Source organism: Gobius niger (assembly GCF_951799975.1).
Source record: "Gobius niger genome assembly, chromosome: 1".
Taxonomy (NCBI): domain Eukaryota; kingdom Metazoa; phylum Chordata; class Actinopteri; order Gobiiformes; family Gobiidae; genus Gobius; species Gobius niger.
The window spans coordinates 48,483,526-48,509,313 of NC_136852.1; the positions used below are offsets into that span (position 1 = coordinate 48,483,526).

The following is a 25,788-nucleotide window of genomic DNA, read 5'->3' on the forward strand; positions in this document are numbered from 1 at the left end:
TAGATACAGCTTGACCAATGGCACGACGGTACTATCCTCGGTGCACGTACGGCCATTGTCCAAAATGAGATGCAAAAGTCCCAGACATTTGTGACATTTTATTCTCATGAAGTCCTTGAAGCCAGGCACAGCATTTCTGAATATGAACTTTCAATTCCATTCACATTAAGCGCCTACATGTCTTGAATATATGGAAATGGATATGCTTTTACCAGAGCCCTTGAATCAAAGTGGCCAGCTTTGTCAGACTGGGACAAATGCACTAATAAAAGTACAACAAATGAAACATAATGGCGATTTAACCTCTTAATCCCTGCCTTAACCAGTTTGGCTTTACCCGTATCTAGAAGGTTACAGCTTATAGACCAGTGAAACACCTCATTTGAAAGCTAAGAGCTACAAAACTCATCTAAATGGATTATTTTCCTTACGTTGTTGCCGCTTTGTCGTCACTTTTTGTTTTAAAAGCTTTTTTCACATTTCCCATTTTTGCCACATTTCTGTTACTCCTTTGTTGTTGTTTTTTTGTGGCTTTTTTGTCACTTTCCTGTTGCCTTCTTGTCACATCTTTCTCGCTCGGTTGCATTTTAATCCTCGTTTTCTTCTCATTTTTGTTGCTATTTTGACACTTTGTTCAAGAAGCTTTTAGATTTGGGTAAAGCCAAAGTGGAGGAAATGTGCTTGGTTCAGGTGGGGGTTAAGAGGTTAAAAAAAAAGCAGCAAACAAAAGATGTTCACAATATTATGTGTGTGTGTGTGTTCAGGAAAGAGGATTATGTTCATTCTGCATTCAGCACCATGGACAGCTCCTGCGCAGCTTTTTCAACACCAGCTACAAAAAAGAAGGAAAATGTGACCTATTTATTTTGTCTTTTATTGGTTCATGCACTGCTCCATAAGGCATTAAACTGAAAACACAGATGTAACTTGACAAAACAAGAAGGCTTAGCGCAGTGGTCCGACTCATCAAAACAAGATGTTGGTGAAAAATGAAACAGCACTGGACACAAATAAATCTTGTGACATTGCTGAAGCTTATCGAAACAATGGCACCATGCATGAGCAACCAAGGCTGAAAGGGGACCAACAGAGACATTTCTAAAACATTTTGGTCTAAATAAACTATGCTTCAAAAAGTGTAGTATATTATTCACTACGATAACTTCATAAGCAATTAGAGAGCCTCCCTCATTCATTCATTTAAAAATGATGCCAAAAGGTGGATAGTGGAGGCACAGATCTGTGAGCAAAAATTATACCGCAAAAGTACACTTTGCTCGTTTTATGCACTTCTTTATGTATGTATCATAATGTTTGTATTTGTAAATTGTTCTGTGAGTTTAATTCTGTCTTTTTTAGGCTGGCCTTGACATCTGCCAAAGGGACCACTGATGAAAATGTGTTTTTTTGTTGCTAACTTGGGCACATTTACATTGTATAATGCTGATTAATGTGCACGGTCCCTTTTAAAATAAATAAATAAAAATAAATAATAACCAATAGCACCAAAAATTTCTCGTCCCAGGTTTAAGAAGTCTGTGGTTCTTTATGAAGTGCCATTTAAATGACTCTGACTACATATAAAAGCATATACTGCATATTAGGGCTGAACGATTTTGATACGATCGATACGATATAACTATGGATGGATGGATGAATAACTATGGCTTAACATTCTTTCTGAAAAATAAAAACATAATACAAAAGAGTGCAGTTTTATTGATGAAAATCTATATAGTTTATATCTCGCTTTTTCGATTTTAATATCTTTAATGTTCATATCTCAATAGCGATACGACAATGATATATCTTTCAGCCCTACTGCACATACATTATACTGCACTTTGGTACTCCCATACCTTACATATTGTGTTAAAGTGTGGGGAAACAATTAATCCCTTAATCATATTACAGAAACAAGCAGTGCAGATCATTCACAAGCTTGGTCATGTAACATATAATACATCGATAATTTTACATAAAACATTCAACAAAATATTACTGACTAACCTACAATGCTTTTCTAAAACTCAAGAGTTCTTAATTTGAGAGGTTATGGAGATTTTTCATTGCTGAGAGCTCAAATCGATTGTTTTTGTGTGTCTGTATGTGGAGTAAAACTTTGGAACAAACTGGATACACAATACAAGAAATGTCAAACTATCTATAGTTCAAACTGTTATACAAACAGCGTGTCTTGTCAAAATATATAGAAGAGGGTCTTAAAATTAAAATAGCTGTTGTACTCGGGCTTAACACGTGCTCGTCGTTTTACTTACCATTGTTGATACGTCCTGTTTGTACCATTGCTGGTATAAACTGTTGTAATAACACCATGATGACATGATATAAAATGTGTATAACAATCAGAGTAACAGTGAAGCTCTATGTGGTAATTACTTAATGGGAATTGGGAGTGGGATTAAAGTTAAAGATTAAGTTCTTCCTCCCACTCAGGCAGAATTGGATCTTCATATCTAAATGTTGTTATATATTGTTGTTCATACATGACATAACTATGTGGAATACTGTCTACCTTGTACTTCTGCCATTGCCTGAAATAAATGAATAAATGAAAAAATGCATTGCTCACAGTATGACACTCCTAATTGCTCCAAATCACACCTCTACGCACTAGAATGATGGGTCTATTGTGCGTCAAAAGCGAGGACAGCGCTCTCACCTGGCCTGTGTAATGATCATGTGAAAAGGTGATGCAGGAAATTGCACAATAACACGACAATGATCGCTTCGCCCGCGCACATAGTTAACGCGCCCGCCCCGGAGTCCGGTGTTGCATGTGAGCGGCGAAACACGTGGCCCGTCCCGAGTGAGATCCATGTTTGTCCTGTTCCAGGCTGATTATTGACGCTAGTGCGCAACAACAAAAAAGTGTGGGCAGATTGTCCATCGTCGCATGTGACCTACTGTAAGCCGGGCTCTCCAAAACGAGGCTACGGGGAAATGGACAAAGCGTTCTCAACCTCAATCCTGCTCGGGGCAAAAGCGACACGAGCTAAAAAACAACGGTCCCCTCGAGCCAACTAAATATGGAGCACTGTAGTTAAAGCAATTATAGCCATCCAAATAATTATTCAAATAAAACTAAAGTGAATAAAAGTATCATAGTAGAAAAGCGAAACTGTCGACTGGACTGGGTTTGGTAAAGTTGAGGACGTTTTGCTTCTTCTCAGCTTAACAAACATATGGACCTCATAATGAAAAAACGATCTTTCTTTCTTCCTTGATGTCACTGGCTTATTCCACGATGACAATGACAGGATTCATGGGACTTCAGTTGTGAAAGTTGTGGTTCAGAGAGCAGGAGACATTATTTTCACGCATGTATTGGCCAAAACACAGTCCAGATCTTAACCATCATCAGGACCCAATGCCGAGTTCACACACGAGACCTGTCTCCATCATCAAGGGCCCTTTCCACCCCCAGCATTGATTTTCCACGCTCGTCCCGTCAGATTGAAGGTACAGGAGCATGAAGTGTGGAGCCACTAGATTCAAACACTCTTTCTTCCCCTCTGCCGTCAGAGCTCTTACGAAGGACGAGCCCGATACTGTGGGCGATGTGCAATATGTTCTCTTCATTTATGAAGTGCACATGCATACATTGCACACAATCTTTTGCAGATAATGTTTTTAATATTGTTGTTCTGTTTTTTTTTATTATGGCTTTAGTGTGAAACAGCAGGGTAAGAATTTCATTGTACAGGGAACATATATGACAAACGCTTTTAATCTTGAATCTTTGAATCTCGAGTCTTTAAGGCGAGACACTGCAGGTGAATAGGGAAAAAATGTATATTTCCAGATATCAATTTGAAACTTTTGCTGTAGATCACTGGCATAAATGTGAGAAAAAAATACACTGCAAGTTTTCTGTCATTTTATCTTTTCATATAAGAACAAGGTGTTTTATGCCTAAAAAATTTCCCATATTTTCGGCGACGAAATCTGAATTATGGATAGAGCTACATTCAAATTTATGGTTTCATTTTATTGATGAATGAGTTACCAAGATGTTTTCAGAGGGGATTTAGGATTTCTTGTTTAGTTTTAAAATAAGCTGTTTTTTAGTGGAAAAAATTGTAAAAATGTAATTTTCGCCTTATTTTTTGACATTCAGAACTCAATAAATGGGGCTTAGGGATTAAATAATAAAAAATCCCTCTAAAAAAATCTTCTAAATATTGTTCAGTCCAAGGCTGGAAAATTTGAAGTCTTTAGGTCCTACTGACGTGGACATAGTGTCGCCACAATGACAGAAAAATGTGTTTTGAGAAAAAGGCCCTTGAAATTGCATTCCCCCATATAAGTCTATAGGGGAACATTGAATCAGCGCAATATTTAAACATGTTATTGTGAAGATTAGGTATATTTTCTGTTTCCGGGTGAAAGCTTATATGTTCAGAGACCAATTTGGCCCAAAACCTGAAAACTGAAAAAAATGAGTTTTGCCTGTAGTGTCTCCCCTTAAATCTTGCTGCAATCAAAGCTAAAGGCGGTCCAACGAAATACGGAGTGAAACCTTTGGCGATGTATGAGTGGAGAATGTAGCAACATCAGTTTCTCGCCTATAGGAGCAGGATGAGTAGTCACTAGGAACTCTTCACCTTTGGCGGTAATGCAACTAAACCACGCTCCTTTATGTCGGATGTGCCTGTAAACGAATTTGAATGGGAAGCTCTAAGTACCTATAAATAATCAGTGAAACCATTTATTCCTAAATTGTGAATTGTAAACACACTGGAATTGAATGTTATTTCTCCACTCGGTCCATGAATCCTCAGCAGAAGCGCCTCCTCTCTAGGGCATGTGTCACTGAGATTAGGCCGTGCTTATTACAAAGCATTTCCAGTTGAGTGACTTATTCATGCGCACACCTCTCGCTCTGTGAACGCAATGAAAGATTGATACACACTCAGAGACGAGGCGGACTCAACCCCTCAACAACAAAACATCAAATCAACAAGCAACAACGCGACATGACAAGAGACAGGTAATCCATGCAGTAATGGAAAAAACATAAAAAACAATAGAGCTGCATCTTAAGGCAGGAGTGAAGGTATAGGAATCCAAATGTAGCAATAAGGAATCAGAAAATAGGTATCTTGAAATAAGTTGGGGACTTTTCACCTCTTATCCAAGGGGCTTTGTCAGTTCTGAACTGAAGTGCGACTGGCTTGGGTAAGTGAAGGATCACACAGACCAGAGGTATTGTATGTAGAGTCAGGCTGCAGTATATACTGTTAAAACTGTCTAAAATCAGCCTATGTATTATCTTAAGAGCCAGAGATTTAAAAAAAAAAAATAGGGCATGTTGGATGTCTTATAACTATTTCATGAGCATCATCTATTTGGCTCCTGAGATATGGCACAAATGTTCAAATCAAATGCTGCTTTTACTTTAGTTTTATTCACAATGGAAAAACTCCTTTTACATGATGATGCACCTATGTGTACATGTTAAAAGGTCCAATTGTCCTAAATAAAAAGCCCCCAAAGTCTTGTGAAGTCTTTAAGTCCTATGTCATGTTCATGTTTACTATGCAGAGCTTAAAGTGAATCTGTTGTGACTTAAAATATATAAAAAAGCAACATTTGATTACTTTCATGAACCAGGAAAGTCCCAATGAGATTTCACAACTTCTTTTAGACATTGTACATTTTTAGTGTCTTGGAAAACTGGAACAAGAGCCCCCAGACAAAGCAAACACTAACACAGACAGGCTCCCCTTGGTCCGGGACTCGAACTCAGGACTTGAAACATAACAATGTCTAAACTGTGCAATGCTATAAACTACATCAGGTGAACTACTGTCTCTGTCTCGATGTAATCCGAGTCTTGCAGAGACACAGTCTGGCCCAGTCGCAGACAGGAGTGTTTGCTGTGTGTGTCTTTACCTGGTCTGTGCTGGGAGTGTCTGAAATGTCATTCATGCTGCGACTCTGAGCGTGGCCTGGAATGATAAAAAGGTCACAACGTGTTACGAGCGTCACACGCCAAGGCAGCAGGTGTGCAATACAAGATAATGACATGTTTTTCTTTCTCAAAACTCATGTTCAGCAGGGTGAGGCTTAGTGATTGTTGGTTTCACTTATAATGGATTTGACTGGTCGACATTGGAAAGTTTCAGAAAGCACACGAGGCAACGGAGCGGCACAAGGGTCTGCCCATCAATGGAAGAGTCAGTGGTTTGAACCTTCCCTAAGCTTCCCTTTGCACAATATGAAAAGGCTGCGTGGAATTTGTTAAGTAAGGATTAAACATTAGACGGTTATAATGCATTATAACCGTCTCGTGCACGGCTCCGAGTAGTTTAATCCGCTTATACCGTGGTCCCTAAACTCGCTAAATATGCCGGACTACCGGGACTATTTTATGTGGGTTATTTAGCCGGTCTCACTGTCTGAAGGCCTGTCTCAGAGCGAGCCTCTCACTGCTGCAAGGATCTCCGTCAGGCTCAACGAAACAACAACATAAACACACACACTTTTATGTTTGACTTTACTAATCCAGCCAAATATGCTTAAATGCTGGGATCATTTTATGTACGTCAGAAAATTATGAACAGTGCCTTAACCGTTTTCAATAGAAATGAAAAGCTCATATTTTATTAACAGTAGGCCAACCTAGCTGCTCACTCTCCTCTACTTCACATTCATCGAAAGTTTGGGCCAAAAACGTTGAAATAAACCACAAAATCCATCTCATACGTTCCTGTCAGTCACTAATTAAGCCTTTATCTGATTCAGCTGTGTCATGCGTTGCTATGGCGATGCCCACAGCGGAGTGATATCCCAGTGATTTAACTACCGGACTACGTGTGCGGGTATAGATATAGACGGCATCTCTGGAATCGCCCATATATGGTCATTTTTGAAAACAGTTAAGGGGGAAAACAATTTTGAAAAAATGTGAATTTTCTCTAATTATTCAAAAACTACTGTAACAAATGCTGAAATATGAACATAGTTTTCTACTAAATAATGATACAAAGACATGGGGAGGAGCAAAGTGGTTCAACAGTCCATAAATACATGAATAACGGAGAATGCTAACATGATGCTACATGTTAGCATCGGGCTAATGCTAACGGTTAGCTAGCGCTTGCTACAACTGCCGTTTTTTCACTTCTACTGAACAATCTGCTGTGAAAAAATATCCATATGAGCCCGATTTACACTTGACTTTATTCATGTGTGATAAATAAGTTGATATTCCACCAGAAAATGGCTAAAAGAGTGGAAAATTGTGTTTCTCTAAAGATTCTATTTTCCCCCTCGGGGAAGCCACGCCCCCTTCTATGACGAGATGCCGTCTGTATCTATAGGAAAATAATGCTAGTTAGCTAGTTAGCACCCACCAGCCAATCAGAATCGAGTATTCACCCAGACCATGGTATAACAGTCTTGAATATATGTTCCACTAAATTTAAATAAGACATTTAAAAAGTTTGTTTAGATTAATTATATTTCATCAAGTTCTGTCAAAACAAGACTTTAACAGCGCTTGTATTATGCTTTTTGCATGGTAATATTATCCAATGCGATATTGAACTAAAACAGCTCAAAACTATCCACGAGTTTCAGTTCCTGATTGTCTTACACTGGACATATCATGCAAAATTTCAACTTTCTTGAGGTTTAAATCTAATGTTTTAACACTTGGATTAATATTTCACAACATTCACATTTTGGGTTAATCCTCGGACAAAGCTGTTAAATTGAGCTGTTTCTTCTTCTACGGTGTCAGCGCCTCGGTCTGTACTTCCTGATTGTGTCATTGTTCAAACCCATATAATGTCCTCCACAATTTTAAAGCCCATAATCCAACATGATCGATTATGAGCCGGTCTGTGCTTGAAGTGTGTTTATCACGCTCACACGCCGTACATCCAACCTGGAAGTTAGTTTTTAAGAATATTATTCCTAAAGCCGCCAGCAGGAGGAGCTCCAGGCAAGATCTTCACCTGTACTTATGCCTATTTAATCCTTACAGAGACATATTTTCAAATTATGAAGCGTAAAATATCAAAGCTGAGGCACCCAAAATACTGTTTTTAAATTTATTTTGACAGGACCACTTTAAATGATCTCGCTGTCTCAATTAGAGGGGAAAAAAAATTATATAAAATCGACTGGCTGCCTTGTGTAACGGTAGTAGAGCTATAGTGAGTGTTTTTGTCCTGCGATGAAAGGACTCGATACATAGGACCAAAGGAGAAGCTTTCTCTGAGGTGCCGCCACCGCAGTGCAAAGTATAGCCACTGGGGAAGATTCAAAGAACACTCAAAGATACGCTAGTGGACGTAAAAACATCTCCAAAGTATGTTTTTGACGAGAAAACAACTTTGTAACATGCTTAAAGGGGCTAGATGCAAGTTTGTCATTTTATACTCAATCCTGCCACCTCAGGCCATATGTGTAACTGCACCTTCTATATTAAGCTCGTGCATGACGGCACTTCGGACCCGAATTAACACCTTTTTGAGTGAAAGTGCAGGATTTTAGAGGCAGTTGTGGTAAATATGTCTGGGCTCATTATACACCGTAGGACAATGTTGAAACATGTAGGGGGAGGAAACATTTTTAACATTTTTAAACTCCGTATAGTCCCTTTAAAGGCTCTAAAAAGGCAATTTTGTGTAATACACCTCAAAAAATATAACACAAGACCAAAACAAGGCTAAAACTGAACTGAAGTAGGAAATTATGACATTATGAAATTACCATGGTAAGACACTCAAATTGCATAGTCAATTTAACATATAGTAAGTAAAGAGGACGGGCAAGCTGAAAAATGAAATGACAGATTCACTACGTAGAGGGGGAGACGTTCACATAGGTCCGGACAGTCACTCACGAAGTCGGCCGTAGTTGCCGGACTGCTGCTTCAGCCTGAGGTCTTCAGTCGATCTGTTGAAGCTCGGGGCGGGACCGGGCCCTGCTCCTGCCCCCACCGCTCCCCTCGGCCCCGCGCTCCGACCTGGGACGAAAACAGAAGCAAATATCATTGGTTCGACATTAAACTTAGGTGAAAAAAAAAGAGACACTCTGGAGATTTTCTTGTCTTGTTATTGAAACGTACTATGTCCTGTTACTGTCCTTTTGTGAATGAATTAATGATAAAAACATCCCAGAGGTCAGGGGTCAGGCATCATAATATATCTGTAGGAGATGTGCCACGGGAAACGCTGCAGCGGTAATGAACTCATCAAACATTTATGGCACCAACGGGTACGGGGCTCCGGGTGGTATTTGCTTATTTACCACCGCCATCCGAATGTATGCGTAATTGGGGCACATTATTCATGAATTAATGCAAGAACGGACCGGTGCATCTCAAAATCTGGAATTAAATTAAATGTAAATAATTTCCATGGTTAATTGAAAATGTAAAATGTGCAGGAGATAAACTTAGCTTTCGACATTTCTACATATGCTTAGTACGTTTTCTTTTTGTTCTGAACATGCTTGCTGCAAAAAACTAATCTAAAAATATTATAATTAATTAAGAAATCTAAATTCACTTGAAATAAGAAAAAAGAAGATTTTTGCAAATCAAATGAGGTCAAAATAATCAATTTGCAAACATTTCGGGAAATTTAGGAAAGTGTAAAGAAGAAACTCAAGTCTTTAATCGTGTTGAAATATTCTCTCTATTTTGCATAATTGCACAAATATATACATATTCGAAGTCTGAGGAGCTCTCTGCCTTTTTTGTTACATCTCAGTAGCTAGAATGGTAAAAAAAAAAAAAACACCCCAGTTTTATAAATTCAACTGGGACTCCGAGGATCCCTGTTTGGAACTCAGCAGAGGGAAAAAAGATGAATGTTGAATATACATTTTTCGATTATGGATGCAATCTTTGAGAAAGATCAATTACAGCCATACAATTTATTATTGTGGTAAAAAAATAAAAAAATAATAATAATTTACATTCCAGTATCTTGAAATGCATGTTACCTGGACCATACATCTCGGATATTCGAACGCGGTCGCCTTAAATCTCAGTGGGGAGTGGAGTTGACACAATATATGACATCATATATTATTCATAAAGACCTGTTTGTGCACAATGGATCTGTGGATTATTATGAGAATATACTGTGTTATTGAGTATTTGAGGTAGTGGAGCTGTACATGTATTGCCTTTGTCATTGGTGGTTTTGCTTATGTTATGTAATTATCAGATTTTACATTGGCATATATTGGTAAGAAGTGGAAATATCTTGTATCATTATTATTACTATATTCTTGTATTCTTTTTAAACTGATGGAAGGAAACACCTGTCTGGTACCCAGAGGAAACCTACCCAGACACGGGGAAAACGTGCAAAACAAAAAGGCCCCGTCCAGGTGGGAATCGAACCCGGGACCTTCTCGCTGTGAAGCACAAACGCTAACTGCTTCGCTATCGCACCTCCCCACGCTGGCTTATTAAGCTGCTTTTGATCACTTCAGCTGTGATATTACGTACTATAACTTGAAATCATTTATCTGTGCCAGATGGAGATTCATCACATGTTGGTTTGCATCTCAAAGTTTGGTTGGAGCGCCCCCCACTGGCTGCAAGTGGGAATTAAACATGACGGCACTTGAACGAGATGATGGACGTGGATGATGGTTTAAAGGCTTTAAAAATCAGATTTTATCTAAGACACAACATAATCCAGAAAACACAGATGGAAGCGCTTCAGCAGAAGAAGAAACAACCAAATGAACAGGATTACAGAAAACTTAGTAAAAGGATAATAATACTAAACTGTTGGTATGTTTTTGACATGGGAATAATGTTAAAACGCTCAGTCTATTTGCATGATATTTCTTCTTTAAACAAATACATGTTTTGGGATCACACTTACTTTTGTGGGTAAAAGTCCAGTCAACTGACAGCTGAACATTGTGTCAATTTTTGCTTTATGTGTATAAGTAACAACAGAGATATTTCAAATTGGGTCAAAGCTTCTACATTTTGGTGTTGGTAACTCTGGTCATAGAAAACTGACCCGTCCCTCACCTCAATCTTTTATTCACAACGGTACGATGTCACGTGAACATAACCTATCGACTTCCTTGTAGCTAATATTATAAGGTGTCCGAATAGGAGGTATAGGCAATAATAAAACCTCATCTATTATTCACACGGTCAGTTGGAGCACGGGGGAAAAAACTCACTGCCGTTGGACGAGCCGGATTTGCCGATGTCGACCAGTGAACGGTGGATTGGTTTCTTGGTTTGGTGCCGATGTTTCCTCAGCAAAACAAACGAGATCTTGTCCCGTAAATCTGGTGTGATCATGCCCTCCTCGATCTGTCGCTCAATGATGTCATCTGCAAAGCAAAAAGGAAACAGCCATTACCATAAAAGATGATAACTCTTTTCCTTTTGTAGATATCCCATATGCAAAGACGTGAAGAACGTCCCCAGATGTTAATGATTGCAATGTTGTTTATTTAGTCATAATTACAAAATAATTTTCCAAGATGTAAAAGTTGTTTATGTTTGGTTTTGGTAATCCAGCCCTTCCACTACCAATAAATTAGTCCAATCAGAGACTTATATAGCAACTGTATATAGCAATACAGCACTTTTCATACATTTAAAATACAGAGCAAAGTGCTCCACATAAAAACCATTAGCTCTCTCTTACTGATAATAAATGAACAGCGCATAAAGGCTGTCCTAAAAACTATATATATATTATATATATATTAAAAATATGTAGGCTATCAGAGTTTCCAAAACCAGGGGTACGCCAGTGTTTAGCGCGGGCTTTTTATAAAAAAAGATGAAACGGAATTGTATTTCAATAGGATTGAAAAAGAAAAGTTCATTTTGGTGATATTCTCCTGTAAAAAAGATTGCATTATAGAGTGTTTTAGCCTTAATTTGAACTCAACACACGACAAAAATACTCATAAATCTGAGTTCAGTTCATTTTCTAAATAACACCGTGAGGTAAGGTGTGCTTTGAGTAGAAATGACAGACTTAAAGTGACAGGTTTGAATGCTTTTGAAAATATGACTTATTTAGAAGGACAACATCAGATGCAGAATTATCTTCTTTTTTTTTCCAGTGAAGCAGTGATTTTAATGAAGAAATGTTGGACAGAAAAGGTATTTCTAACTGAATTCTTAAGCCGCTGACAGGAAGTGACAAAGATAAAGGTAAAGTTCCATAGGTGATTGATATAACAGGGTCGGCACGGCAACAGTTTGTTTGTTTGTTTGTTTGTTTGTTTGTATACTTTATTGTCCCCGTAGGGAAAGTCGTCCTCTGCATTTAACCCATCCTTCGATGCCGCTGGGGCGACCCGTAAGGAGCAGTGGTCGACGGCAGTGCCGCGCCCGGGGACCCATCTCCATGATGTAGAGCCAGGCTGATGGTCAGAATCACCTGGCTTCAAATTGTTGTCCATCATCACTTCCTGTCAGTGTCCAATAAGGAAGTGAAACTATAAACATCACATCAAATGGCCAAACTAAAGAAAGCTGGGTACAATACTTAGATAAATCTTATTGTGTTAACTATGTATAGCAAAAAATTGTGTCTAATATGTCATATGCACTTTAAGGTGTCCGCGAGACAACAAAGGTTGGGAACCACTATTTATTTCATAATATTGTACATTCATATAGTTTCTTAAGCAGTCATTTTAATTGTCTCCAGAAAACTATTTTGTAACTAGGCCATAGTTTTAATTAATAACTATAGACTGATAGAGAGCAGACTGTTGTGTGTTTGGTTTCTGTGTCCGTGTATGGTAAACTTGCAGTAACCGATACAGCCATGTGCCCATTATGTTTCTATTATATATCTTTGTTTTAGTCATCTTTATTCATTTGGAGCCTGTAAACTGATCAAAGCGTTCCAATACATTTAATTTGTCGATCTTTTCATTAAAGCTGTCATGTTAAATTGTCATTACAGCTGCCATAGATAAAATGTACCAAATTAATTGATTTTGTAACGCCTTAAGGAAGTGCAGTTAATTACACGCAGCCCTGTCAACTGGAGTGTGGCTCCTCGAGAGGGCTCCCAAAATATCAGCACAGATTAGGCAGGTTTTTTTTTTTTTTTCTGTCTTTATCAGAGTAGGGACATTCAAGTGAGAAATGAAGTCAAACGCTTCAGTGACAACAGGTTCTCAGGTCTGGACGGTCAGGGAATGGTTAGTGGTTAAACTTTGCCGCTCGACATTCACATAAAACACGCTCGATTAAAGTTTATCCAAAGCAAAGTAAATACCTGCGCGTTTTTCTTGTGGGTCTATGCGCAAATGTCTGTCTTGACAGTGTGAGAAAAGTTTTACTAGGATAAAATTGTGGCTTTATAACACCGTCAGTGTCTTAGGGGTGTAATGGTCCAGCGATCTCATGTATAGCGCTTTTCAAGACACTCAAAGACGCTTCACAGAAAAACAATAATAAAATCACACATAAAAATGAGCACATTAAAATAGAGGGCAGTTACTCGACATTAAAAGCCTTTTTAAAGAGGTGGGTTTTGAGTTCTTTCTTGAAGGTGGGGAGGTCAGAACAGGCACGGAGCGGTTGGGTCAGTGAGTTGGTCTTACAGGGGAGGGACAGGAGGTTAGCGTTGGAGGAGCGGAGGGAGCGAGATGGAGTGTGATGGTGGAGGAGGCCGGTGAGGTATGGAGGGGCCAAATTATGGAGGGCTTTGAAAGTGATGAGGAGGACCTGGAACTGGATGTGTTGAGGAACGGGGAGTGGAGATTCTGAAGGACAGGGGTGATGTGTTCAAGGGAGCGAGTGTGCGTGAGGAGGCGGGCAGTTTTGGATGTACTGGAGTTTATTGAGGGTTTCGGATGGGGAGCCGTAGAGGATGTTATAATATTGTAATCTCACAATAAAATGGGAAATGCTTTAGAATTTTTCAAACCTGCTTTGTAATAAAATGTGCCCCTGGGCTCAAAATTTGTACAGAGCAGTGCATTTGAGGCTCATTATTCTTGCACTTTTGAGGCCGGATTATGATCAAAATCGGATCTTACGCATTTGTCTGTGCCACTGACAATGCATGCTTACCACAGCCTGGTCATCTGCAGGAGAAACCATTACAAAGCTGTTGGAGGATGTAACTGAAGAGAATAACATTAAATCACTATTTATCATACTGGATCAAGCTGTACAGTCGTACTATCTCTGTCATAGTATGATAAATAGTTAGGGTTATGGATCAAATGCTTTTTAAGGTATTTTTCACCACTAAACACCCCTAATGAGATAAACGTTTGCCTTAAACTCTATTTACCAGGTGAAATGTTACGCAGCGTGGCCTTGAATATAAAAACAACGCAGCATTGTAGATTATATAAGGGATCTTACCAACTATCTGCGGTAACGAGTATCCGTCCAAGTCAAGCAGCACTGTTCCCGTTTGGAGACAGGTCCTGAGCTCAAACAGACTGTGCAGGGACAGCGTGGACACATGAGGTTTACTCCACCGCTCTCCTCCCTCCTCCACCTTCTCCTCGAACTTCACCCATCTGAAGAAAGGAGGAGAAAAGACAAGGATGAGGTTCAGCTGACATCACAACGGTTTTCACTCACAACGTAAACACAGCCACAAAGCAGTCGAGTTTTAGATCCTGGCCTGACAAGACTGATGTAGAGGGCGATACTTCTGCATATTTTGTACGCGCATGTTTAAAAAGCGCATTGGTTCTTAACAATCGTGGCAAAATAGACCCTGCAATTCTCCCCAAACGTCCCAGATCTCATACGCACAACAACACAAAGAAAAGTGAAGCACGAACAAGTGGTGGAGTCCACAGGTTTTACGAGGAGCTTATTCCGCTTGGGCTACGGTAGTATCGCTTGGATGTGAGGAGGCGACGGGACTGTGCCCAAATAAGCAGCTCTTCCTGAATGAGCCATCTGATCTGATCGTGCAAGTTTGTAAAAGGCTAGAGATGCTTTAGTCCTGATTCAGTACCGTTCTTGTTCTTGTGCTCAATATACAATATCGTATTGGCAATGTATCGTATCGGAGTATGTGACAATACACGTATCATATCGCGGCACCTGTATCGTGATACACAAATGAAGCTTATGCGCAAATTCAACCTGGAAGACCTACCAGCTGCATTCATTCATCACCTCATCACCGGCAGCGCACTCCAATCATCCAATCACGGACCCCGCTCAAGCCGCACCTTCACAACAGCCAATCACCGCAGCTGCTCATCCCCTCACCAGCCGTTCATCGCTCAGGATCCCCTTTTTAAGCTCCCTGGTCAATCACTCAGCCGTCTGCCAGCCGTGCCACGACCCTCCTCCACCCCTTTCTCCTCCTCGGCTCCGCTCATCAAGTGGCCAACCCAGGTCTCTTCCACCACCACCAGGGTCCAGGCTCCGGGGAAGATCATGGCTATCATTCGTCAAAGCCATGCATTCCATATCGTTCGTTCAGTCTTCCACCGGGGTCTGAGCCCCTATAATGATTCATGTTTGTTAATAAAACACTCATACCGTCATACGTTGCACACAGTTTAGATAGAATTTAGTACAGTTTAGCATTATTTGTGGCCCACTTTAGTCCTGATTTGATCTTGACCCAGGCCTGGTGGTGCTTGGAAGGTCAAATATTTCCTGAGGTGGGTGTGTTTGAGAATTGTGACAGTTCTAGCGGATCTGTCTGGAGAAAATAATATTCTTGTCTTGTGGCCACGGCATCACACTGTCTGAATATTAAGTGTGACGCATCAGTTTAATTTGAACTCATATCTGTGTCCCTTCGTGGCGCAGCTTTGTTTCAATCTCCACGTAGGATTCCTTCCTGTCAGTGTTTGTCGATGGCTGTTTGAAAGGTGAGCTCCCGCCCGTTTCGGAGAGGCTTCACTGTCGCGTTTCACTGCGGGGATACGGATCTGAAAGTAATTATCTTTTTGTCATGTTTTCAAATGTGCTTCTCACGGGCACGTCTGGCTTTTACTAAACCAAAGTCATGTCCCCAGCTCGAGGCGAAAAATTACAGTTTGCAAACAGAGGCTGAATTAAATTGTTTGAAAACATTTAGGAAAAGAAGGGGGCGAGATGAGTCATGTTCCAATTTAAAACGCCTTTTTTTGTTCATAAATAAATGAACACTTTTTTTTTCATTATTATGGTTATGATTTAAACAAAAACAGAATGATTAATAACACAGAATAAAATGGTGGTAGAGATTTTCAAAAAACTTCAACTGGACTGGGTTGATGAAGATGCACAAATTAGGGATGGCAAAAACTAATAATTTGCTTGACCGACCACTGAGCCTCTTTCGGGGTACGTGACGCAACATTCTAAAGAGCCTATAGATGGGAGCAACATCTGGGCACTTTTGCTGAGCCACACCCCCTTTAGAGAGAATCAAGAGTTAAAAATTGCATTACACACAGTGTGTTTGTGGGAACGTGGATCATTTCTCGTTTCCACACCAGTGATCAGCACCACAGGAAAATGGCCATTCTTGATTACAGACACATCAACTCACTGTGAGAATACCATTGGAAGGTTTTTCATTTTTCGGGGGAAAATTCCATGAGTGAGTTTATCGATTGCTACAATCTGTCAGGGCTCATTATTGGGGAAATGGCTTCACATTGACCCATAATACATTCACCGTGTATCATGCACTTTGTGACGTCTTTAATTGGTAAATATTCAGACTTATTAAAGCAGAACTAAGTAACTTGTTTACATTAAAAAAATCCTTTTCGTAGTCCCTCTGGGGGTAATAAAAGTGTTGATGGGATGATTGGGGGGTCTTTCATCTCCCTCTGGTGTCTCTGTCCAGAAAACCACAATTGCAACTTTCCCTGCACCGGGTCGGAGTCACCAATACACACTAATGGACTCTCACGGACAATAAATGAGTAAAAAAAACACAACATGCTACGACACTTGCAGTGGCATTCATGGCCTCTAGGGGCATGAGTTACTTAGTTCTGCTAAACGTGCTCAGAGTTACGCCTAATTATAGCTAGTGAGCTTGTAGGCTATAGCTGCTGAATGAAACATATACCATTTGCTCTCATAAGCTACAAAACTACATTGTGGGCTGTAGGATTTTAAATTGAATGATAATATAAAAGGGACAGACTAAAAGCTGAAGCTGGCATTAATAATGGCATTATGAAGTCACAGAACTTCTCTGTAAATTATCTGAAGCATCAGGTCACTTCCATGGCTTCCTTTTCACATTCAGTAAATAAATAAAACAAATAAAACGTTTTTCATTTGTAAATTAAAAGTTCTTAGATGATCTTTCCTCATTCATTTCAATGACCGAGAGCTGCGGTTATCCCCGAACAGGGCCGGTAACCTTTTGGCGCTACTGATGTGACGTAGACATTGTTTAAAATTGAGGCGGTGGGCAGGTGAAAATTCCATGCTGGTATCTATCGTAACTATGTCAAAATGCAGATTTCTAGTTTCAGTTTATTGCTAATTTCTCTGTAATTCCTAGACCGAGTCATATGAAACAAAAACTGTCACAAAGTTCCACGTCATCTCTTCCAGCACATATAAACTGTGGTCTAAATATTTCCTCATAAAGGCGTCCAAAAGTGGTGCCAATATCCATGTGCGTGATGATGGCCAGTAGTAGAAAGGACTTTCAGCCATAAGAATAGTTTGACATGTTTGTGAATCCAAACACTATGAAATAATGATCAGGGAAAACATCTCTCCCATAGAGTTGTATTGACACCTGCTCCAACTGAATTCTGTAACATGAGCGCAACTAATAGAAATAATGTATGCTAATTATTTTATAGCAATACAGACATTGTGATTGTCGAAAGGCATTAACACAGAGGAGAACTCACATATGAACTGACACCACAACGTATCCGCATTAGTTAATAACATACATACGTAAATTGAAGAACAAAGCAATGTGTAGCCCACGTAATTGTTTCCAACACCTGCTGAAGTACCTCTTTAATTCCATTGTAATTGCACTGTTAAAGTGTGTTGTGCACCCTGCCTCTGGTTTTATTCACCTGGCAGACTCCTTCCACTCCAGCTCATCCCCCTCCCGCTGCAGAGTGTCCATTTCTGTGAAGAGCGTCGGCGTCGGAAACTCGTCATCCTCATTCAGAATGTACCGCAGCCTCTCTGCAGCCGGAGACACCGCTGCAAAGGACAAAAGAGTTCAGTCTTTAGTAACTTTGTCACCGCTCTCCAGACTTTCAACTTGACTTTATTTGAGTCCGCCAGAACTCCGCAAAAAAAAAGAGGGAAAAAACAAACGTGATTCTATAACAAATTTCCGTCTCCCTCGGCTAAGCCTCGACTTTTGTCACTCCTCGACGTCCGCAAACCTTTCTTTCGAAACTTTCGACATATGTCCAGGGTTCGGACATATGCAGTCATTGCTCTTGAACATTTTAAAACATGAACACAGTTTTACAAAGCAGAACTGATCAATGAATCAAAAATGTTTCCATCTTATTTAAATATGATATAAATTGTTTAGATAATTTTAATTCGGCCTTACAAATTAAGTATATTGAGAGGATGAAAAGGCTTTGGGGTCCGGACTAAAGCCTCTGGAGGTCCGGATCTGGACCCAGGTCCGCCATTTGGGGACCCCTGCCCTAAAGACAGAACAGTCTTTGTCAAGACACCTAAGACTGAACAGTAAATGGTCTCAAATTATAGAGCGCTTTACTATCTTCATTTGGCCCAAAGCGCTTAAGAGCAAGGAACCACTCACCCATTCACACTCTCATTCATACACCAATGTACACAGACACTGGAGGCAAAGTGGGTGAAGTGTCTTGCCCAATGACACAACAACAGTAGGCACCTGCAGGAGCTGAGATTCAAACCCCTGACCTTCCAATCGTGAGACGACCTGCATAATGTTGAGAATTATTTTGCATTACAATTGACTTGTTGCCACCTTTAAAAAAACATGCTTTTGTTTATTGTTTCTATCTCACCAACAGACTACATTTCCATGACATATTTTCATATTTTTATTTAGCTTATTTACCACATTTGTCCATGCATTGCTGTTATGTTTGCACTGTAGCATACGTATATGTCACAGTTATTAGTGGCCTGCAGCAAACACAGAAGCAAACAGGATGTGCCTTTTATTTGGTGAGAGGTCAAACTAATACAGAAAATCTATAACACAAACACATTATGCATCCGTCGGTAACAGGGGAAGTGGGCTCCAATATAAATGAGTTCCCAGCAAGGCTCTGTTTAATTTTAATTGGAATAATTTATTGAATAGATGAGGTCAGGAATAAAGGCCACTGCATTTGAAAAGACAACACGGGGAGCAGGGAAAGGAGTTTAAACAAGAATATGAGGTGAGTGCAATCTATTTTAATGATGACAAAACTGCTTAGACGGAGAAGTTCCATTAAGCACTGCGCACGACTAGGATGTTGCAGAAGTCTAGCATTGTGACCTGGACTCAAACCAAAGATCTTCCAGTCAACAAATGCTTTAAACATGACCTCTGGAAAGACTCACAAATCATGTGACAGAGGTTTTTCAAAAGAACACTACATGATGCAAACGTTTTTTTCCCCCCAGGGCATCTGAACTCATGTTTGCTGATGAATTTATTATGTTTTTTGTCTTTTGTACGAACGGGCTGTGAGTGAAGTCTCTCCACGCAGCATGGACATTGCTCCATATTGTACTGTCAGTCGCATTATACATTTCTATAACTCTTCGTTCTCATTGTATACAAGGCACTATTTTCCCACATTGGCCTCGATGTGGTGCCCCTTGGAGCACTCGATACCCGACACAAAATGTGTTACGAGCGTATAGGAAACACTGTATAGCACTAATACAGCGGCTTGGTCCACAGTAAGATTGAAAACTGAGAAACATAGCAATAAACAATATAATGCAGCATCAGGAAGATTTGAATCTAAACCCGTTATTAGCTTTTATTTACTTATTACATGCTTGGAGGTGAACCCAGTACACAAAGATCTTGAATAAAACCCATAGTAATCATGAACAAACAACAATTCTGGCGGCCATCTTGTGCCTGGCCCTTGTAAACTAGGGCAATGTAATCAAATGGAAACACCACTTATTTCCATGACACGGTTTATATCTATTTTTAGTTATTTCATGACTCTTTGATTATTATGACTGACCTCATGTCATATCTGGCAAGAAAATTACATCTTTTGCATGTAATTTCAAATGTTTTTTCAGATGCATAGGAGGCATAGACTTTAGCTATATATAGCTTTTCCTCTGTCCAACACTTCAAATCATTTAGCTCTATTTATATCAACTTTTTTAATTTTATTCCGCTATTTTTAACACTACTTTACCAATAGTTATTGAACATGGGACCGTAATACAATGAATGCTAACCACTGAACCTTGGGAACGAATGGAGCGACCAATGAAATTCATCCTGCCTGAGATATCGAGGCTTAGAAGGAAAACAACCAATCACAAACAATGAGTGTCTCTCACATTCTGCTGTTGATTCAATAAAAATGTTGCTCTTGGTCTTGCATTGGTTGCTAAGGGCAGGGGTGTTCAGTTCATTTGGAGCGGGGCCAAATATTTAAACATAGTGTTGATCGTGGGAGAGGCACACAAAACGTCTTTAGATAATAATTACTAATTAATAATAATAATAAGATAATAATAATATTAAGTGACTTTTTTATGCCTTTAAATATACTGCACTTTACCAAGACACGTTTTTAAAAGCTTCCAGGGGCTTTCATAATCCCGTCAGACCTGGGAAGCTAAGCAGGGAAGGGCCTGGTCGGTACTTGGATGGGAGACCGTTTGGTAACACCAGGCAGACTGGTTGCCTCGCTTCCGTCAGTCTACCCCAGGGCAGCTGTGGCTACAATAGTAGCTTACCACCACCGAGTATGGAGTGAATGAATAGTGCAATGTAAAGCGTCTTTGAGTGTCCAGAAAAGCGCTATATAAAACCGATGCATTATTATTATTATAAGAACCATTCACGGTGGATGGGAGTGGCCACACCAAGTTGTGCGTAACATGTGCCAGGGACAACACACAAGCCAAGTCCTCAAAATAGAACCAATCCTATTTTTCCACACGGTGCGCGTTACATGGCTGGTGTGTCTGAGGGGTCAGTCTTCTATTTGTTGTATATTTTAAAGTTAGAAACACCAACTCAAAGGCCAGAAACTCAATTTGTGTTTTTGTGGTAAGCTCATGTTGGCTAATAACTCATGTATTATTAATTAAAGACAAAGTCCTCCATCAGAGTGGACTTTTCATTTGTCCCACTTTACGTTTCTGTTACAGTGGTTAGGTGCAGCATTTGAATATTTCCTCTTACACAAGACTAATCAGTGCAACATACCTATTGAACAGTGTCCTGTTTGTTCGTAACTTAACTTTGTGCTCGATGTCGTGCGTAAATGAGCGCTTTATCACACTCTGGGAAAGAGATAAAGAGATGGAGAGAAAGGGGCGTGTGTCAGATGCAGCGCACGAGACACATGCCACATCACTTCACAGTTACCACCTGACGCTTTTACACACAGATTTGGACACTTTTTACAGTGCTTGAACTTGCAAGTTATGATGTTCGCTTTGCAGTGTCATGTGGATGTAAACTTCACCGGTACGCAAAAATATTTTTCCTAGGATAGTTGGTAAACGGTGGACATTCATCAGAGACTAATTTAAGATTAGGCACCAGCCCACTATCCTTAAGGTTAGTGGCTAGGGCAGGGTCAGGGTTTAGCTGATTGGTTGATATATGTGTGACGTTTCACTCTCATGAATTGTGACTGGTTGATCTACCAACTATCCTAGGAAAAATATACTCGCTACCGGTATGTGTTACGCTGAACAAAGAAAGTTTCCCTCCTCGTCTTCGGTCAGTCTCTCTCTCCTGTTTCAGAAGAAAAAAGTTTAAAGCGCGGGAAACCCCCGTAAAAAGCCGTGTCTTCTCCTCCCTGTCAGCAACATCGCTACAGCGCTGGGAAGGGGCCGTGTCATCGGCGCCGGGGCTGATGGGAAATGTATTTCTAATGGCTTTAATACAATTTTAAAATTATATTATATCGAGGCCCTACAAAAATCATCACGCAGGCCTGAGTCTGACATGTCTGCTAAAGGCATTAGCCTCGCCGGCCAGTCACAAGATGGCTGCCACATTTGCCACGTCAAGGGGCATCAGGAGTAGGCCTAATGAGCTTTGCCAATACATTTCAACCTAATGTTGTAACCAAATAAAGAAATATGTGAGTACTTCTGTCTGGATATATGAACTACTGATGTGCTACCCTTAGCAATTTTTCTAACATTTCAACCTAATGTTTGGCTGCCTGTACACAAAGCAAAGCAGCAACATCTCCTTGGAGACGAGCTGGTGATGTCCCGCTCCCAGAGATGTTACAAGACAGGTCTGTACAGTAAAGACGCATCATGTTTTTTGTGGCGCTTTTCACCCAATAAAACAGCCTTGATGAAACAAGTGATTTAATTATATTCATCAAGTGAAATGTTACACAGTGTGGCTTTAAAGTCACACTGTTCACAACAATTATATGAAATTATATTTGACATTTAGAACTAGAATTAATCCCCGAGGCCAACTCCACTGAAAGGCAATTTATGACATAACCACTGCTTATTGAGTTGAACATTAAGGGAAGCTCTAGAGGCCACTCCACTTAAATCATCCCACTTGTGCTGCTGGATGTGGGGGATAATGTGTTCTCTGCACATACAAATATTAATCAAGGCCTTATCCAGCTGGCTCTCGGACAAGATGGTTGATGTTTTTTTTTTTCTTGAAACATTTGGACTGCCAAGTATCGTAATTAAATGTCAGAACTACAGAGCTCCCCAGATTCATGGCATTTCTACCTTGATTACTGAGAACGCAAAATGGCTGAGTGAGTCTTTTTAGCCCAGTCTACTTTGCTGCATGTATATTAAAAATTCATTCATTCCCATTGACTTTCACAGCAAATACTCGCAGTATAGAGTTCCGGACGGTGATGTCATATCGCTAAGCATCATGGGATTTGCAGCTATAATAAACTCCTGGAGATTTAAAAGGTAAAATACTGGAGTTATTGTTCACATTAAAACACTTGGACACTTCAGAGAGCTAGATGGATTTGCCAGTGACTCAAAAGCTAACAGAGTTGATCCACAGCTTTTGTCTTCACTTTTATGCAGTTTTTAGCTAATGGTAGTCTATGGAAAGTGTATGGCTAAGGTACAAACTCTCCCTGGTAACAAATGGATTTTCCCGAACTCTAGACTCAATGATTGCTGCTTGTGTCTTTCATTGGTCTGCAGCTGGAAATGTCACCTAATCTGACACTTAAATATTGCGTGGGGATTTGACATTTCGTTTTGCCGATCCACCTCCTTTTCTAAAAGGATGACGGCTGAATCTCCCGTGAGAGATTGCTTTAATGTAGGCTTGTTCTGGCTTCCTCCCACAATCTAAGTCATCGTGTTTTATTGAACTGGACCATTTCAGATGGAGGGCAGAGACCGACATGGGATTTACACTGTTTTGTGAGAAAAACAACCAAATAAGAAATACACATGTTAAACCTCATATAGGAAGTAGATTGACAAATTTGCCATTATAATCTTGTGGCTAAAAGATGACATATCTTACATAATTGTGCCTTACTAACCTGCTTTTGAGCACTTCAGTATCAATGTTTGACTTTGCACGATTTCAATGAATGTGTGTGCATGGAAAATATACTTGATGAGCAGAGAATGCTTTTATAGGAATCTTGCTTGGAGCGCCCTCTGCTGGCGGGAGGGAGAATTAGTAGATACAGCATGATTAAAGCAAGATATTAGCCAAGATTTAAGGTCTAGTGATGGTTTATGATAAGATAAGATAAGATAAGATAAGATAAGATAAGATAAGATAAGATAAGATAAGATAAGATAAGATAAGATAAGATAAGATAAGGCTTTATTGATCTCATAATGGAGAATGGGGTTTAAAAAATATGGTTGACACTTTCTGGTCCAATCCATCACGCAACAAATTCCAGGAAATACAAATTGTAATGTTTAAAACAGAACTTCATAAACCTGCGTGAAAGAAGCCAAATACAACTCCAGGTATGATTTTGATAAGGGATTGACATTACAGGGTGATGATATTTTCCCTTGCAGGCAATCGACGACAATCCTGCCTAAATGATTTCATATTGTCAGGATTTTTAGTACTAAGGATAGCAAAAAAAGACATACTTTAAGCTCTGGTTTGTGTTAAACTGTGTGCAAGGGAAATATTGTATATCAGTGAAAGAAAAACACACCTTTGCATATCATCACATAAACAAAGCGCATTTACATTGTGCTATGAGTGTCTTGTTCATAGCTGTGTGGGTAACAGCTCCATCCGCCGCAGGCTATAACCTCAGCAGGCGAACAGCATGTGGTTTTCCTATGCATGCTGATAACCTATAGGACATGGCCATTGTGTTAATTACTGTACAAGGGTCACTGTGGCTCGAAAATATTGACGAACTAGCATTGACAGCTGCCGACAGATCACACTCTTTTTTTTTTTTTGGACAACTCTAAGCACAATCAATCAACTTAAACCAGAGAAGAAACTTCACCCGGCTGCAACAAGTGCCCGTATCGAGCTGCAACGGTCAACGTGCGACGTTGAATAAACTAAATATTGCTTTATATTGTCAAAGCAGTTGTGGACCTTCTCCTCTTTTTACTGAACATACAAGGACAATCACTAAACTGTTTCAATCAATTGACCAAATAAGCAAAAATATAGTGTTAGCCCCATAGTTGTAGTCACAGCTGCCCTGGAGTAGCAGAACCGTGACTGCTAATCTGTGCCATCGGACCCTCCGAACAGCAGTCACTCACAGACCACAGTCTTTCAAAGGCAAAGTGGGTGAAGTGCTTTGTCCAAGGGCACAACAACAGTTGGATCCATGAAGGAGCGCTCCAAGCACTTCACAAATGGTCTCCCATTGAGTTGCCTTGTGTACGTATATAAACATGCCTTGTCTTGCCTTACCATCCTGGAGTCCCTGACTTTAACTTTAAGCCTATCCTTTTTCCAAAACCTGTCAGTGATAAGTTTTTTAAACAACCCCCCGCCAATACTATTCTGTACAAAGAAAATTTGCAACCAATCATGACATTTATTAGCTTGGGCATTCTCAAAACTACAACACAGTCTACAACAGGGGTCACCAACGTGGTGCCCGCGGGCACCCAGGGGCCCTTTGGGGCATGTCCAGTAGCCCTTGGGACTTTTTCTAAAGTGTAAAACACTTCATTTTCTTGAATCTAATTCTTAAAATTACAGTTATTTCGGTTCTTGTGACTCAGTATGAGTTTAAAATAAAGCTATTTTAATATAATATGGGGTCTATATCCTATAAGTGAACAGTGTACGTTTAAGTCTTTAGGATTTGTTTTTAACTGGTAGCCCTCGAACAACTTAATGCTCTTAAAGTAGCCCTCAGCTCAAATAAGGTTGGTGACCCCTAGTCTACAACAACCACTAACTTCATGTGAATGTGAAATTGCTGTGCTCTGTTTCTATGTTTCTATTTACATAAAAGCATTGCACACAAGAGAAAAAGCACATTTAGCAAGTGGATGTTGTGGTGGCAGTATGCAGGGCATGCGGGCACTGCCACTTGTAATATTGAGTAGTATTGATTGTGACCTGACAGATAGATAGAGCTCCCTGTGTATTGTTTGATCTCTGACGTCCCCGTACATCCGGTCTCGCC

General features: G+C 39.9%; 1 protein-coding gene across 1 annotated transcript in view; it reads right to left on the reverse strand.

Moving 5' to 3' along the window:
* Nucleotides 1-25,788, reverse strand: part of slc4a5a (solute carrier family 4 member 5a) — a gene marked incomplete at its 3' end in the record, with an annotated part of 62,123 nt that overhangs the window by 22,598 nt on the left and 13,737 nt on the right. Inside the window, 5 exon segments of the mRNA XM_079567144.1 lie at nucleotides 5,920-5,975; nucleotides 8,882-9,004; nucleotides 11,200-11,355; nucleotides 14,375-14,535; nucleotides 18,037-18,169. Of these exon segments, the coding sequence (XP_079423270.1) occupies nucleotides 5,920-5,975; nucleotides 8,882-9,004; nucleotides 11,200-11,355; nucleotides 14,375-14,535; nucleotides 18,037-18,169 (629 nt within the window).